The 18008-nt window shown below is 41.6% G+C and overlaps 1 protein-coding gene across 1 annotated transcript in view; it reads right to left on the minus strand.

Moving 5' to 3' along the window:
• Positions 1-18008, minus strand: part of NPSR1 (neuropeptide S receptor 1) — a 78467-nt gene that overhangs the window by 53737 nt on the left and 6722 nt on the right. Inside the window, exon 2 of the mRNA XM_052692665.1 lies at positions 5579-5866. Within this exon, the coding sequence (XP_052548625.1) occupies positions 5579-5725 (147 nt within the window). The 5' untranslated portion in view covers positions 5726-5866. The remainder of the gene's footprint in view (positions 1-5578; positions 5867-18008) is intronic.

Below are 18008 nucleotides of genomic sequence, written 5' to 3' on the forward strand. Positions count from 1 at the left end.
GACAGTTCTATTCAGAGAGTGACCAACTGGGACATATAGGATGGGGCAAATGCTTTTAAACCAAAGGAGGGAAAGTTTGGATCAGATGTCTTGGGGAAGCAATTCACGGAGAGGATGGTGAGGTGCTGAAACAGGGTTGCCCAGAAAAGTTGTGTATGCCCTGTTTCTGGAGCTGAACAAGATTAGGTTGGATAGGATCATGGGCAACCTGATCTAGTTTTTGATCTAGCAGTTGGCAGCCCTGCCTGCAGCAGGAGGGCTGGAACCTGGCGATCCTTGAGGTCCCTTTCAACCCAAGCCATTCTATAATTCTATGATTCTATTGAGTTATTTCAGGATTGGTTTTCTTTCAATAAATGTATCATAGAAGCTTCCAAGGAAGGAGTTAAACAGATTTCCCTAATTTTGATGTCATCAAGAGCGATGTATTTTTCATTATGTATCTATTTTTCCTAGAATAATTTCAACAGGAAGAGATAACATTAGGTCACTCAATAGCCCATCCATAATTGCATGATTTTGAAAGGCCTATTAAAAGCTGTGAAACTGTTCCTTCCTAATCACAGAAAAGGGTAAAATGATTAAATGTGCCTAATCTGTGAAATTAAAACAGTTCATAGACTAGAGACACTTTAAGCATATTTATACTAGAGATTCAGACAGATCCAAACCCTACCTGTGGGTCACACGGACAACAGTCAGAGGTGTGAGGAATGCTGGTGTAAAACTGCCTGAATTGGTTGGCTCACAGCTCCTGCATGCTGGGCTGTTACCAAGCTAGCTTCCTTCTGTGCTGCATTTAAGCTAGTAGATGAAGCCAGCTCATCCAAGAACAGCTTTGTTTCACAAGGTGGGCAGCTATTGCCTCCTCAGCACGGCAGCTCAGTTCTAGCAGCACTCCTTACAGCATACTGCAGTGCCTGTGTTCAGGAGTTCTTGACACTGTATTTGTGTAGACTTCATTCTCCTCCTCTCACTCCAATGAAAGATAGCAAAGTCACTTATGAATTATTTGGTTTGCTCATTTTCCTAAAACATACAATTGCATTTACAGAGATTACTCCAGAAATTTGACAGCACCCATTAATATTTTTCTGTTATGTATTCAGGGATGGGATGCTCTGTGCGGTCTGCCTGAAAATCAGAATGAGCAATAATAAAGGCAAATGCTTTTCAGGAGATAAAGAGACTCCTGCATTTGGCTGAAATGATAGGGACACAGATACTGACTTAAATAGGCTCTGAGGACACCTGGAGACAAATCCTTGTTAGTTGTTAGTTCTGCAAAGCTCATCTGTGGAAACCTGCTCTCCTTGCATTGATCTTCTCAGTACTTTGGTGGAAGTGATAGGCCCTGACCTTTGCAATGAAGATTATATTCCATGGATGAGAAGCACATGGTTTTATATTTGTGGTTACACTAGCATGGTTCTACAGTCCCATTTATTATCTGAACTAGCTAGGCTACAAGATGCAGGTACTGGCAATGCTATGGTGTTGGAGGACATCATAGCCACAGGTACACAGTTCTTCCTGGAAAAAAAACAAAACCAAACAAACTGGGAATCTTAACTATTCATGAATAATCATTTGTAGTGGATTTAACGTGCACAGTATTTTTCCAAACAGCTCTTATCCTTCACTACCACTGCTGGGGTGACGCTGCACAGCACAGGGACCACGACTGATGAAGCTGGAGTAAGGAAGACATCAACATATAGTCCTGTTGTTGAGGTTTCCACCTTGCAGCATGGGACAGGGGTTCCCAAAAACTCTTGGGGGAGAGCGACAAAATTCTGTGCTGTTGTACAGATAAAGAAAAAACGAGAAAGTGCAACTAGATGGTGGAAGGGAAGTGGTTGAGTCACCATCCCTGGATGTGTTTAAAACTGTTTGGATGTGGTGCTCAGGGACATGATTTAGCAGAGGGTTGTTAGAGTTAGGGTAGGATGGTTAGATTGGGGTTGGACTTGATCTTTGAGGTCTTTTCCAACCTGACCAATTCTATGATTCCATGATTCTAAGGCAGGGAACACCACCTGTCATTCCTGCCAAAGAAGGAAGAATGCCTGGGACTTTTCAGTATTTGAGTGCTCTTACCTTTACTCTACTGCATCAAAGTAGAGCATCCTATTGTCCAACAGCCACGTCATACATAAGAATCGAGCCCCACTGGAGTCTTTCTAAGCTTTGGAGCAGCTGGGGCTGCACAAAGGGAGGTGCATCTTCCAGCCTTCACAAAGATTCCAGCCTTGTTGGCCACAGGGACTTCTTACTCAGCTTGATGAACCTATTCTGAGATTTTGGCTTCTCCCCAGGCTCTCTACGAAGGCTTGTGGATAGCACCTTATGTCTTAGGCCCCCATGAGTCAGGTAGGCAGAACTGAGAGACTCTGAAAGTAGAGAAAAGTAACAGGCATTCTGATAATGTTTTCTACAGCTCACTGTATTCAGCAAAGGGCATTTGACACACAGAGTCTTCTTACACAGAGATTAAATGCACGTGGAGGAGATTGTAAAGGGATGTAATGAGCTTTCCATTGGCCTGGGAGTTTGGAGCTGTGATTAATACCAATTTGCACATCTGTTATGAATTTGATGCCAGCACAGACAATAGAATTCCTTGCACTTGTGGTTCCAGACAGTGAGCTACCAGCATGCCTCATACAAAGGCCTCAGGCAGAGACACGGGCTCAGCTTTCAGCAATACTTTGCCATGTGGAGGTTGGAACTAGAAGATCTTTAGCGTCCCCTTCAATGCAAGCCATTCTATGATCACAGAACCTGCAGGCGGGGACGAGCTGCTCTCTTTACCACAGAAAGCTCTGGCTCATCTCATGAACTACACGACACACCTGGTCCTGCCAAAAAGATGTGACAACAGCTTTGAGCCCATTGCACATGGAAGCAGCCTTACAGCAGACCTGGGGGTAAAGGCTCACATAGCAGCTGGCCAGGCAGCTATCAAAATGTCTAACAGAAGGGAAGAGCATGTTCCTCCAAGTGGATGAAATGCCCCTTTTCCCAGCTCAAAAAAATAAAAGGAGGGAAGAAAAAAAAAAATTAACTGAACTGGCAAAATGTTTTTTAATCTGAATCAGCATGGGATTCAGTTATTATGTTCTGAAGAGGATTGGAAAGGAAAGAAATTCAAATTGTTCTGAAAGGGGGAGCAGGGAAGCATTCACAATTCAAGCCATAATAGGACCTTTTTTTTGGCACTGAAACGCTCTGAGTGGCATTATTTTACTTTTGTCACATTGCCACCACAATATAACCCAGATATTACCTGGGGGTTGGTACAGGTAGTACTTCTGAAGCATGGGAGGAAAAGAAGAATACAGTATTCTCCTCTCATCCCATAGTTTGAGCAGAGTTTGAGACACCCTACAGAGCTGCCAGTGGATAAAACTGTTAGAAGTCATTTGTGTTGGAACTGCTCCATTTACTGCATGAGCATCACTCCTTGGTCCCCATTTATTGGTTTAGATTATGTTTTCCTATTAAATCTCTTAAGGTAGATAACACAACTCCATATTTCCCAAAGAGAAATAGCAACACTTGCTTGTTTTGTGCTGGATGTACAACAATGTGGCAATCCCCCCCATGCCACAGACACAGCCCCACAGCCACCCTGAGACTTCTGCTTCATGGCCACGCAGGGATCAACCTGCACCTGCATGGTGGCCTTTTGTCAATCTTCTTTAGTCAGGAACAGCTATAGCATGTTTGAAAATCCCAGTTAATGGCCAAAGCCCATTTGCAGCTGTATTTTGAGCACCAATTTCAAATGACATGGGTTTTTAATCCACGCAGCCTGTTCCAAGCTGACCTTCTATTTCTCTAGCTGCCAAACCAAAGCCTTGTGAAAAGAAAGGAGATCCTGGGCATCTTGCTGGAACAGACATGGACATGGTCACCACACAGAGTGTGGATGGTGAAGCACAGGCAGCTCTGTCAGCACCTTCCACACGTGAAGCTCTCATTGAGAGCTGAAATGGCTGGCAGAGAGCCCTGCCTTGCATACTAGGTGTCAGCAGGTCCATTATTCCTCCTTCCCTACAACAGCAACACCAGCTGTCACTTGTCTCCCGAGTCAAAATATTTCTATGCCTATCAGTAGCCAGTAATTGATGTGAAATCAGTGAACCTCCTTGCAAAGTTCGTCCTATATTTGCTAAAGCTAGACATCAGGCAGCAGAGTGCAAGTCTAATGAGAAGCTCTCAGCTAATAAAATCAAGTTTCCTTCAGCAATGGACGAGCACGCATGACTATCCATAGTATCCTAATTATTGTAATTTACTCAATCTGCCCTATTAAGAAGCATTTTTCTGCCTGGGGACTTTCTAATCATGGAATTAATTTGTCATTTTTACCATTATAAAATATTGCTCCCATGACATTGTTCAGATTTACAGCCCTAAGTGTGGAGAGAAGAGAGGAGATAAGAAGAAAATTGTGAAAAAAGGTTTTGCTCCTCACTTCTCTGCTTTCTGAAGAGCCTTTTAAGCGTCTAACACGGGGGGGGGGGGGGGAAGAAAGGACTGTTGTGTTAAAAGAAACTCCAGATAATGAATTGTAGGACTACAGATCAACTTTTTTCATAGAAGAGGTGAATCCCTGTTATAATTCCACTGATTCCAGGGGCAATGTATCAGAGTACTAACAACCTCCTGGAAGTCAAAAGTGCATCTGAATACATCCCCTGATTTCCAACAGATTGCCATACGATGCGAGTGCCTGCATCTTTCCATCTGGAAGTGATCTGCTTGGTTCTGAGCTCCGGAGGGAAGGCGGGGTACTTCTTGTTGTAGCTCCTTTTAGTAACTTGAGCACAACTTGTACAGTGTGCCACTACAGCATCATAACACATGGCACGCAGCATAAAGCTGAGCAATGACAACAGACACGGAGAGCTGAAGCAAAGATGTAACTCAGCACCTCTTTCATCTGTTCTCTACCATCGCATACTGTGAGGGTGATGTTTGTTTTGGGGAGATGAATGAATGCACTTCTCACATCATTCAGCGGCTTTCAATCCTGAATCGTTTGCTTGCTACATTCTAACAATGATCCTGCATCCTCCTCACAAGTTTAAAAGAAAACCAAGCCAATTAACTAATTAGAGCTAATCCCTGTTGTTGTTGGTTAAGCACACACACACACACACACACACACACACACAAAACCTTTTTGCTTGTGTGCAATGTTTGTTGCAGCTGGGAAATTGAAAAGAAATTCCTTGTGTCAAGAGATGGCTAATAAGAAATTACACAAAGGATGTGTTAAACTACAACACACTTTTGATTAAAGATGCGCGTATATCTGCAATGCCACTTTAGAAAAATATTACCACCCCCTCTTGTAAGGGAATACGATTGCTAAGATCTGCAAGTCTGAACTCCAAAACCTGCAACTCTTTGTTTTCCAGTTAAATGCCTCACATATACTGTCAAGTGTCTTCGCAGGGCAAATGCCACCTATATCTGGGATAAAACATCAATAATCCCAGCTGCCTGCTTGCAGAGGCACTGAGATGCACTAAAGCTTGTGAGAAAAGCAATGCACCAGCTGTACCTTAAAGGAGTAGTAAAAGGATTTCCACTCCTCTTCCTCCAGCACTTCGGTGAAAGTCACGGTGTCAGTGCAGGTGACAAAAGTGACATCCAGCCAGCCGGTGCCAGCCGGGGAGCTGCTGCTGGCTGCTGTGGGGCCAACCTCCATTGCCAGGCTCTGCTCCAGCTGCCTGGGCTCTTGTTTTCCTAGGAGTTAATGCAGCCAAGCCTCTCCTGTAAAAGCACAGCAGCAATACCAGCTTCTCACTGCTCCACCACTGGCTACCAGAGGCATCGGGCTTCAGTGCAGCTGAGTGATAAGAAAAAAAGCAAAGTGAAGGAAAAAAAAAAAAACCAACCCAAAAACCAACAAGCTGGAGTCGTCCCTTTGAGCTCTCCTTCAGTACAACTCTGACAACAGCCATCCGCATGCTCTTTCAGCAGCAGGACCAGCAGCTGGTAAGAAGTCAGCACATACAGAGGTGTCCATGTGCATTTCAGCCTGCCAGGCATCCACAGCTGCCACGGCTGTAAAAGCATAGACCTGAAGAGCAAGTATGCATTTAGCGCATCCAGAACTTGTCCAGCCTCATGGGCTGCTCTGCCTCAAGAGCAATACACTCCTAAGCAGAACTCGATCTGTTTTCACAGCTATGCCCTGTGCTGCTATGCTACCTGAACCACAGGTGTAGGTAGATTTAACCAAGTAGAGCCAAGTTCCCTGATCTGAAACAGAAGCCCAATAAATGTGCATTCTTATAAAACACTGAGGCAGTCAGCATTACCTTCAGGGATGGAGCCTGTGGGGACTAGAGAGACCTCTGGGTGTCACGGAATGTCCAGCCCTTGGCCTGGGCCAGCCAGGGGAAGATTCTGTTTCTGGCCCATAGAGGTGACTGGTACCATTCACAGTGAGAAAGAATCAGTGCTAACCCATATGCATCAGTAATAGCTATTTAAACAACAGAAAATTGTGCATCCATTGGAATACAATCAGATAAAACATAGTTTTTCAGAACAACCATGTTGAGCTGAAATCAACAGGGAAAACAGTAACTTACATATTGATTATCTGAAAGAGAGGAGGACATCTCTTTGAAGCCTGTCCTGAATGACTGCTCAGGTTGGCTCAGAACCTCTGCTCTGAGGCATTCAGGCAGCAACCAAGCTTCCTGAAAGCATCTCATCTCACTGTCTCTTTTCTCCTCTCACCTTGTTCTCTCCTATTTGGGGAATAAGCTAAAACTTCTTGCATTGACTGGTTGGGGTTTTTTTTGCCTTCTTTTCCCCACGAGCATATCACAGGTGCCAAGAGGCTTCTCAGTAGTTCTTACACTCCTGCCTCTGAATATTTCTTTGTTGCTGTCACTGCTCTTCTTTGTTGTTGGCTGCTTTGCTATAAATGTTTTTTTTGTTGTTTATCTTGTATTTATTCTCAGAATCTTAGGCTATGGGCAGTCTGTGATACCTATATATCTATAATTAGATGTCTATAATTCAACTAATTATTTAGGAAAAAAATACTTATTTTTTTTAATCCTCTACAAAGGCGTGCTTGCTCTCTGAAATTTCCCTTTGGGTTTTCTCCCTCTCCCCTTGCCAGTGTTAAGCAAGCTATTTGAATACCTCTGGAATGAATGGTGAAACAGCAGACTTTTCTGATTGAATCTCAAAAGCCTGTAGCAGGCAAGATCAAATCCCAGCGATTCCTCTGTGCAGAATTGATTCCTACAGCTGACTTTGTTTTCCCCTGTCAGGACTTTCAGAAATCTCTAAGAATTTCAGCTTGAAGAGATTTAGGTAGCTTTACAAAGGGAGAAGTTAAGTTTCCCCACTGTTTTAACATAAAATACTCTCAAATTGTTATGCTAACACATATTTTTTCTAATGCATAACAAAACACGATAGCGCTTTCTTAACCTAAGCTGTTTCTTTTAAGTCTCACTTTGGTAGCACACCACAGTATAAGCATGCTTCTCAAATAGGAAAGATCAAACAACTTTGAGATAATCCTTAAGCAAAGGAAATGGATTATATGCAAGAAGAACAGGGAGGGCTTCTTTAAGAAGCCGCTTCATTGGCCGTTCTCTTTACCTTGGACTCAGAAGCCACACAAAATTACGTTTCTCAAATCTAGCTTTGAATCAGAGGACAAGAGAACTTGAGAGCACACAGTGGGGAAACCTGCAGCACATCTTGACCCCACAGCTGCGCTGTGAGACAGAAAACAAAATCACTTCACTGCTGTGCACCATGTTGATAATTTCCCCAGATTTGGCTGATATGACTCTTCTGATTTTTTTTTATCTTGTTTAAAAGAAACAGGTACATCTGAACACACATCTACTTAAAGCTCTCTCTATGTGTGTGTATATATATAATTTTTTACTGAGAATTTACTTTGGAGTTGACTTTTCTGCTTTTATTCAGCATCAAGAGAAAAATGCCAAAATATTACCCAAATCTGTATCTAGTGTCCTTGGAAGAGGAAGATCAGCCTGTTTATCTGGAGCTTCCCCAGCATTTGCAGCCACCTTTTTTAGCCACTCCAGATAGAGACAACATCAAGTTTCTAGATCTTTTAAGACATGAAGTGAAAATGATCTTTTAGGATTTAACTTGTGAGTTCTGAAGTTAGAGGCTGGCAGCTGGAGTAGAAGAAACTTTCTTTTATACAGAAAAATTTGTTTGACTTTCCTTCAGAATCTGTGCAGACTCAATTTTGATACATTCAAAGACTTCAGGGAATGAGATGCCAGATCTCTGTCTGCCTGGGCCCAGCCTGATCTCTGACCAGTCAGCAGCTATTGAGCTTTGGATTAAATCTCCAGACTGTCAGCATGTGGGTTCTTTCTACCAGTTGCACTTTTGGATGGAATCTTTTGCAAAAATCTGAACTTCACCCTCAGTAAAGAAGTAAGGGCACAAAAATCTCAGTGATGAAATCACAGAAATCACAATGATGAGCACTTCACTCCTTTTCTATAGATAAATGAGCTTTAAAAGAAGGATTTTTTTCTCATCTCCATTGCTGTTTGTGATCTAAATTCAAGGTGGTCCATTTTACGAAAAAAGATTCTTAGCCATTTATCTGTATTTGCAAATACACTCTTGCAGAAGAATAAGCAATTCCTAAGGAAATGTCTTTGAGAAGAAGTGGATGAAGAAAGTGCATAGAAAAATGCTATTAAATCTGCAGACTACGTTAGTAGAACTGTCAGCACCATGGAATTTATAATCTCCTCATTCTCTTCCCCTCAACATAACCACCAAGATAACCATGCATTTTGCAAGGTCTTAATTCTCCACTCTCTCCTTCTGCTGTGCATTAAGATTGCTGTTCAGGGACAGAACCACAGGTAGCTTTAACCAAGAACAGCCAAGTTCCCTGGTCTGAAACAGTAGCCCAATAAATGTGCATTCCTATAGAATATTGAGGCAGTCAGCATCCTATCGTTCACTGTACAACAGAGGAACACTCCTGCATTTTAGGAGCTGAGCAGCTAACTGTCACTAAATCCTGCCCTGATTTAAGAGCTGCTCCCCCATTGGAAGGCAGAGGCTGCCTGGAGCTGATGAACCTCTTTCTTCCTGTACAGGGGATGGAGAATAATCTAATGGCTAAGCCACAGGCTTGCAATTCAGAGAAGATATGCTCCTTGCTCCTCTGCAAGTTCCCACCTGCCTTTGACTAAGCAATCCCTTCCCCATAGCTATGGGCTCTGTCTGTGGAATGCAGGTGGTGGAACATACACAAAGAACTTGAAGAATCCAGCTATATGCTTAACTATTGTTTTTGATAGAGCCTCTACAAATAGGAAGCTAACCCTCTGCTAAAGAGGACTGAGCCCTTGCACCACCACGGTCCTTGAGCGTCCAATCCAAACCAATGAAATCAGAACCAAGCTCAAGCTCCAAAGCAGGAGCAAGCAAACCCATCACTGTATCTGAGTTGTTCATTTCAGAGCAAACTGCAGATCTGCACTGAATTTCTGTTGGATAGCAGATTTAAAGAAAAACAGTTCTAGATGAAGTTTAAAATGAAAGTTTAAAACTTGGCAAAAAGCAACAAAAAAACCCCCGAAACATTAGAACAAAGTTTCAGACTACATCACCAACATAATTCTCAGCTCAAATAGTATTACAGAGGCTACAAAGAGAGGAATGGGACATCAAGGAAAATCAGACTAATCTATCAATGCTGCAAGCTTTGGAAAAAGTCTGGCAAAAACCTCAATGAAGGGCAAAAAACAGGGGAACCTCTGTGCCCAGGAGGAGGAGGATAAAAGAATTTAAAATGCCTGCATTCCAGTTCTCATTTCTGTGGTAGCAGTTGTGTGTCTGAAGTAATGAATACACTCTGTCTTCTGGCGATGAGCAGCAGCCTGGAAGTGCAGATTTACAATGGAGGTGGAAAGCTGTTAGAAGCATTGCAGGACGTTTTATTGCCAATTACGATTTCATGGCAGGGTTATTATTTATTAAATATAGAAGCAGTCAGCTGAATTCTAACTGCTCCTGAGCTTAATTCCACTTATAAAACAGCTGAAGAAATTATGTAGAGCTAGAGAAAAAATCCTTTGCCATAGCAAGCGTGTTTCTCTCATGGCCTTCAAGTCTGCACACATGAACACACATGGAGAGTAAGAAAGTAGACCACACTTCAGAGAGGGAATGGGCTATGCTCTATTTCCCTTTAATAATGCCCGAGATGCACTAAACTGAACTTATTGCTGGCACTAACAGGCTTGTGGGGGAAAATTTGGGCTGCATAAGTTCCTTGATCACCAAATCTCAGAGTTCAAGGCTCTCCTGAGAAGTACTTCACCCATGGCTCTCCACTCCAAAAGGAGCATGCAGACAGAATGAAATTTGATCACAAATGGAATCTGTCCCACAGCAGACCTGCACGGTACTGGTCACAATATACAACACACTGAACAAATAGAACCATTTGGTTGTCATAGAATCATAAAGGCTGCAAAAAGACCACTATATCATCTAGTCCAACCATCAGCCCACCACTGGCATTTACAGTAAACATGTCCCTCAGTGCCATACCTACACTTTTCCTGAACAGCTCCAGGGATGGTGACTCTACCACCTACATAGGAAGATCATTCCACTTTCTCACCACTCTGAGAAGAAATTGTTCCCAAAATCCAATCTCCTGGTTCTAATCCAATGAAGAAAGAGTAGCAAAACAAAACAGCTCACCACAGTACTTTGAAGACAGAAAGGATGTTCAGAGAAGCCAAGCCAAAGAAATATACAAAATTCAGCAACTGTCAGAAGATGTTGGAAATACTTGATGTAAGTACTCATACTCCCTGGTGACCGGACATTCAGCAAGTTGTGACTGGGTCAATCAACTCAGCCCATTATCTTTGTCCCTACATTTAAAGAGACTTCCATAACTCATTAACCTTACTGGCATTTCAAAAAGATGCACACAGTCTTGTATATTTTATGCTAGTGACTCTTCGTTCACCACTGTAAGTATATCACAACACAAATGTTCAACAGATGTCAGAATGGGCACAATCACTCATCTAACCACATTGCTCAACCTGCAGTGAGTTATGGGCAGGCTGTGCCAGGTCCTCATGGAAATGAATGGGGTCAACACTTCTCAGCTCACAGATTGCGCACAAGTGTGTGAGCTGCTGATCTGGCTTTCTGGTGCTGCCTGTAGGTAAGCTATTGATATCTTCATATGTTCACAATGAAATTCTTATATGTATAAGCAGAGCTGATTTTCTGTTTATATGGTCAGATAAAAAATTGCAAATCTGTGTCCAAACATACCGCTGAATAAGGCTGTATTGTTCTTGTAATAAAGCTAGATAGAGTAAAATGCTAAGTATCCACATGGAGTGAAAAAAGCTTTCAGTGCTTAATAGTGGAATGAGCAAAATAGCACATACAAACCATGATTTGTTTGTCATCAGAAACAAACATGGGATCATCATGGGATGTGTTGCTTCCTGTTGCCCAAAACCATGTTTTCAGCATTTCTAAAAGGGCTAAAACTGTTCAAGAGTTCTTTGGTTCCTCTCTTTGGAACAGCAAGAAGTTTTGAAAAAGAATTTTCATTGCTATGCATCCACATACATACCAAATTAGGGAGAGACTAAATGAAGGAAAAGCAAACTAACTCTGCACTTAAAGCATTCATCATTCTTTGTAACACAATTTGCTTTAGGAGAATATGATGTTTTCTGTGGTTATGAAGATGCAAAACGATTCTAGTCTTTATATGAACTGCTGCTTGGGGATTAGAGGAGGATTTAATATCTTTCTCAAAGAAAGGATTAATTAAAGTGTCTCCTCCTTGGGAAGGTGATGAGCAAAACAATACATTGAGCTTTTGATTTATTTCTCTACAGAAATAAAATGTGCATGATGACTTTTCATTTCATTTTCTTTAAAAAAGGAATCGTTTCAGAAATTTATCTGGCATAGGAGTTGCTTAAGGGATTTTAACATGCTTTCAAAGTGTCAGCTAAAACTGAACCATTGGGTCTCCTTTAGAAAACTCTGACAATCTGTTGTTACAAGCTGAGGAAATACTGCTTAAGCTTCACTTGGGATCTGTCCTTTTGTTTCATTTTTCACATCCTTAAGTGGAATTGATTGGGAAGCCTAGTTTGTTGACAGCCCTCCCTGTATTTTGCAGTACTATGACATCTCACGAAAAGTTTTGTTATACTTTTCATAAAAGACCTCCATTTTAATCAAAAGCTGAAGCATGAAAAAAAAGAAACAATCATTTTTATGCTGGCAAAGATTTCCAGTTTTCAACTTTTATGATTTTTTTTTTTTGTTAACAGAAATGTCAAGGCAACCTCTACCATGAAAAATACATTTAGAAAAGTTTCATCTACTTCTGCATAATTTTCAGCAGGTTTCTCTCTCTTTTTTTGTTCTTCCCATTGTTCCTTCTAGATTTAGGAATTTGCCCCTGGGTTCTTTAAAACTCTGGTACAATTTGGACTTCTATATCACTAATGCAGAACTGCTTATTATCAGCTCACAATATTTGCAGAATCTGATAAGAATAATGATGAAAAAGTGATACTGTGCTTAAAGACATAGCTGTGATTTCATTTAACCTGGAACTACCAGTGGGATTAATGATCCCCTATATTCAATATACTATGGAAGAACAGCGGTACCTAACGGTCTATAACTCATTTATGTGCCCTGCTCCTGCATTGTCCTGTCAGCAAATTGAAGACAACAGAAACCCGTGATATTTGGTCCGAAACACTTGCCAAAAAATAATGAAACTTTCATTCAAATGCATCTACACTATTCATGCCTGGATTAAAGCACAGCTCATAGGATAATTAATGACTCCCTTCTTGGATAACTCAATAAGAAAATGCAAAAACTTAAGTAAAGATACTGGAAAGATCATCAAAAGTCAGATACTGTAGACAGGTGGGGTTCATTTTCTAGAGCTCAGATTTAATCTGTACATAGATATATGAGGATAATGCATTCCCCATCAGCCAAAGCCCTGAGCTATTACAACAATGGCATCCAACTTCCTATTCTCACAGTAGGATTTGTGTTAGCAAAGTACTGTTTACACATTCTCTGTAGCCAAGTCACTACTTGCAGGTTAATTAGAAATCCTTTATAGGCTTCACTAATGAGAAGAAATGCCGTGGCTGCACTGAACACAATTTGGTGTCAAAGCATCTAATATATTTCACTCAGTTAACCAAGAGCAGGTGCAAAGGATGCTTATCCTGAAATACATAAAATTCAAGGGAATGAGAAAAAAAAAAAGGAAGAAAAGACAGTGATAGGCTGCTGAGAGAAGCAACACTCATGGAAGGAAAAAGCAAGGCTTTCTGTGCTGACTTACTGTCAATCTGCAGTTTCAGCAGTCCACGCTGCTGCTGTTTAATTGTGTAAATGATCCCCATCATGAAAGAAGATCAGTGCTTTTATTAAAATTAGAGACATACTAAGGAAAACCTTCTCTTTACTCTGAGTCTTCCATTCCAAAGATCTTTATCCAAGGTTTTCTAAGATGCCCTTTCCATTACCATACTTACTGCTGCCTAACAGCTAGCAGCCCACACTATCAACCCCATGTGAACTTCAGGCACAATGCCTTTTGCCAGCCTCTCTCCAACTTACAAGAAAATGAGACATTACACTAACTCACAGGAAAGAAAGAAAATATATTTGCAGGCCTTACAACTGTTGATCTAAGGAACTCAAATGAAAATGCAATTAGTCTGGCCTACCTCAGGGTCTGAAAATCTGGAATGACTTTCACCACTGTGTCATCAGAGCATCTCAAAGGAAATCTGTGCTCGGCCCCTTTCTTCTCTCCCTCCACAAAACAGAAATTTAAGGCAGTTGTAGTGAAAAAACTAGATCAGTAAAGAGAGCAAAATCATTAAAGAGACCAAAATTTCTTTTTCATAACTTTGTTGTCAGAATGATTTGCCGTCAAACCAATTAATTTTACTCAACCCTGACAAGCATTTCTGTGAAAGTTATTTCACAAGGATAACTTTTAATATCCTGATATGAGGAGTTCAACACTAGCAATTCTTAAAATATACTTTTTTGTTGGCTATTTTTCTGACAATGTATCTGGCAATTTTTATACATAATTTTGTGTTAAGTATAAACACGTTAGGTGAACCACTGTTCTGTTAGACTAAATTTCAGAGCTGCATATTCTTATGAAGCCCAAGAAATGTGAAAGCTAAGTTAATTTACCAAAACCAGAAGGACACATGGGACATCAGTGCATATCCCATATGGGATATGGGGAAGAGGTGATGAATGGCAAAGAGAGAGTAGGCTTTAAACTATATTTGAGAATACATGCTCAAACAAGTAACTTCACAACCTTTCACATACAGCTGCTCTCCTGTAAAAGACCTGGACCATGTATGGATTTTCATGCCCCAGATGCAAGCTGGTCAAAGCTTGTAGACCTTGCTGCTTGATGATGAGCACCAGAAGAAGCACTACTCTCCCTCACCCTGGAAGGCACAATCTTTGTCCCACAGCACAGGTCAGAAGAGAAAAAGAGGATATCTTCATGCAGAAGAGCAACCCAAGCAGCTACCATGTTGTTTGCATTCCAGGGAATGTCTCACCACTGAACTGCAAGAAACATCAGCTTGAACTTTATAAGCAATCCGATCCCATCATTTTAGCACAGGTATTTCCCAGTGCTGAAGAAAGGATTGATGCCAGAAGTTTTACAGTCTCTGTCATGGTCTTGTAAGGTAAATATTGATTAACTGTCCTGGATTCAACACTCAATGCAATTAAATCATTTTTTACAGGTATGGAAGTGTGACTTTGTCATGTATTTTAATTGTGCTTCAAAAAATGTCATGTCAGCATCTAATTTGTTCTGTTCAAATCCTAACATGCTCTGAAGATAAATGTCTTCTGTTTGAAGAAGGTTAAGATAGTCCAGGGAGCAGATCAAATAATTAGGCATAGGTGAATTTAAAATCACTGTTCCAGACTGTCAAACAGATAAGAGTTCAAAGGCTGATCAGTAAATTATACATACATAAAATATACATGTACGATTTCTCATTCCATTTTTGTAATTGAATAAAATTATCTATGTTATATTAATTCATCTGAGACTTTCATGATATTCGGTTGTAGGTCAGCAACTACATCAAATAAGCTGTAACGAAGCCTTCGGGATGCCTGTACAGAATTAAATTGGGATTGGAGGTGCTGGTCGACAACTAGCTGAATGTGAGCCAGCAGTAGGCCCAGGTGACCAAGAGCAACCTGGACTGTATTGGAAATAGAATGATAAAAAAAAAAAACAAACAAAAACCAGGGAAGATTTTGTCTCTCTGTACTCAGCTCCAGTGAGGCTGCACCTTGAGCACAGTTTCAGCCCCTCACTGCAAGAAGAGTCTGAATTGACATGAATGATCAGGAAAACAAGACCTATGAGGAGAGGCTGGGGGAATGGGGACTGTCCAGTCTGGAGCAGAGCAGGCTCAGGGGAGACCTCATAGCTCTCTGTAGCTATCCGACAGGAGGCTGTGGTGAGGTAGATGACAAGTGATAGAACACAACAGCCCCAAGTTGCACCAGAGGAGATTTAGATTGGCTAAATCTCATGAAGAATGTCATGAAGAATTTTCTTCATGGTGGTCATGCATTAGAACAGCCTGCCCAAGGAAGTGAAGACCCCATCCCTGGAGGTGTTTAAGGGATGTGTGGATGTGGTACAAGGAGACATAGTCTAGAGGTGGGTTTGTACTATTAGGTGGATGGTTGGACTTGGTGATCTTGAAGGTCTTTTCCATCCTCAACGATTCTATGATTCCACATCATAGCAAACCTGTAGCTCAGCCTAGCTGACATGCTGTATGCACATAGCCTTCTACATTAGTTTTTGGAGCTATAATACGTAATAATGAGGTGAGGAGGTGTCAGCTAACCAGTACAGCAAAATGAAAACAAAAATTCAGCTTTCTTGCTTCAAGATAGATCTATAGTATTTCAAGATTTCCAAAATGAAGAGAATCTAGTATTCCACAGAATTAGTGCTGAAGTTCTAACTTATCTAACCTTTTATTTTAGCATTCAACATCTTAGCAAAGTTTTAGCTATCTGTGAAGCCAAGTGGCCATAAGGCTTTACGGCACTGGCTTCTTACTGATTCCTACTGGTTAGCCTACACTCAGGCTGAGGTCTGTGCTATGTGGCATCATTAAAAAGCATTAAAAAGCATGAACCTGCTGCTCAGAAAAGAATCATAGAATGGTTTAAATTGGAAAGGACCTTTAAGAACACTCGGTTGCAAACCTCCTGCTGCAGGCAGGAACACCTCCCACTAGACCAGGCTGCTCAAAGCCCCATCTAGCCTGGGTGGGGGCATTCACTGCCTCACTGGGCAGCCTGTTCCAGTGTCTCACCACCCTCACAGTAAATTTCTCATCTGGACTTGACTCCTTAGCTGTTTTTACAGAGAAGTTCACCAGTGGCACAGAGACTCAGAATCATAGAATTGTCAAGGTAGGAAAATACCACAGATCATCTAGTCCAACCATCAGCTCATCACCACTATGTCCATAAACCATGTCACTCTACGCAAGATTCACCTTTTCCTTCACAGAGCATCACTGATGGCAGAGACAGCCTTGTGGAAGACTGCTTCTCCATTACTTTCAGTGCAGGAACAAGTGAAAAATAAGTGATAATGAACAATGTTGATGTTCAAAATCAGCAACGGCACCCATCCATCCATCCAAACCTGTGGCCACTGTGCAACCTTTCAAATTTCACATTCTGAGGGATTCAGCCCGTGGAGAAATCCCTGGTTAGTTTTTGAGAAGTGCCACGTGAAGGACCTCATAAAGCATTTCTTGCCCCTCAACCCTGCTGTTCCAGTCTTCATCTACATGTCATCCTGTCTCTATGACACTGGTCTGGAGCAATGAGCTCTGGGCTTTTTCAAAGGACTTGGGCCCTTGAGAGCCAGGGCTAGTATGGCCCATCCGAAACGTAAGAGGAGTCTGCTGAGCATGATGTTAGGATTTAACTAAAACGAATCTTTTCTGTCATCATCTCTCTCCTTCCCTTTCTCTATTAAGTACTTACCCTATTAACATCACTCAGAAGGCTTGGGGTATTTCCCACACACCTAGGAAAACCAAGCTGCCCTCCTCACACTTCACTTTAGCATAGGAGAATATGCAGACCTTGGTGTGCAACACAGCTCCTCCACTGCCGTTACCCTGTATTTTTACTGGTGGGTATCTCAGGTACTTGCCTGCCCTTTCACACCCTGCTCCTTGTCACTGGACCACATCATTCCCTGCCATCTTTAATACATCCACTTGTAGTCTCCACAGGCTCAGTATTCCACAGAAAATATGGCTAGTTGTCTCAAGTTTAGGCTGGCTGCCAGTCATTCTTAAGCCAAAAAAAGCGGTAACTGTCTTTTACAGTGAAAGGCAACAGAACTTTTTACTGATGCTCACACACGAGGAATCTCCTACATTATTTAATGTTATTCATCTTCAAAAGCCATCTTCAAATAAAAGCTTTAAAAGCATCTGTCACTATTGCATTTGGGTTCTTCTCTAAGCATACTCAGCTTGTAAACCCCTTCTATCCTGTGTAAATAGCAAGACTGGCTTTGCTGGCATTTCTCACAGAACAGTGAAGCTTTATCAAAGCCCTCTGGGGCCAAGAGCTCCATATGTTATCCACAGGAATGAGAAGGAAATCCCCCACAGAGGTCAGAGGCTGCAGGAAGGTTCTCTTGAGGTGATTACAGGTGTCTAACATACTAGTCCTGCCCTTATAGTTTCTGTAAAGTCTTGGAGGAAGGATGAAACCAATAACAAATCACATAAAGCTCAATATGGTGTTAGTCACACTGGTGCATCACATCTGTATCACTGAATTTTCTGCTGTCTCAT

The sequence above is a fragment of the Tympanuchus pallidicinctus genome, unplaced genomic scaffold, assembly GCF_026119805.1.
Source record: "Tympanuchus pallidicinctus isolate F22 unplaced genomic scaffold, pur_lepc_1.0 scaffold3, whole genome shotgun sequence".
Taxonomy (NCBI): domain Eukaryota; kingdom Metazoa; phylum Chordata; class Aves; order Galliformes; family Phasianidae; genus Tympanuchus; species Tympanuchus pallidicinctus.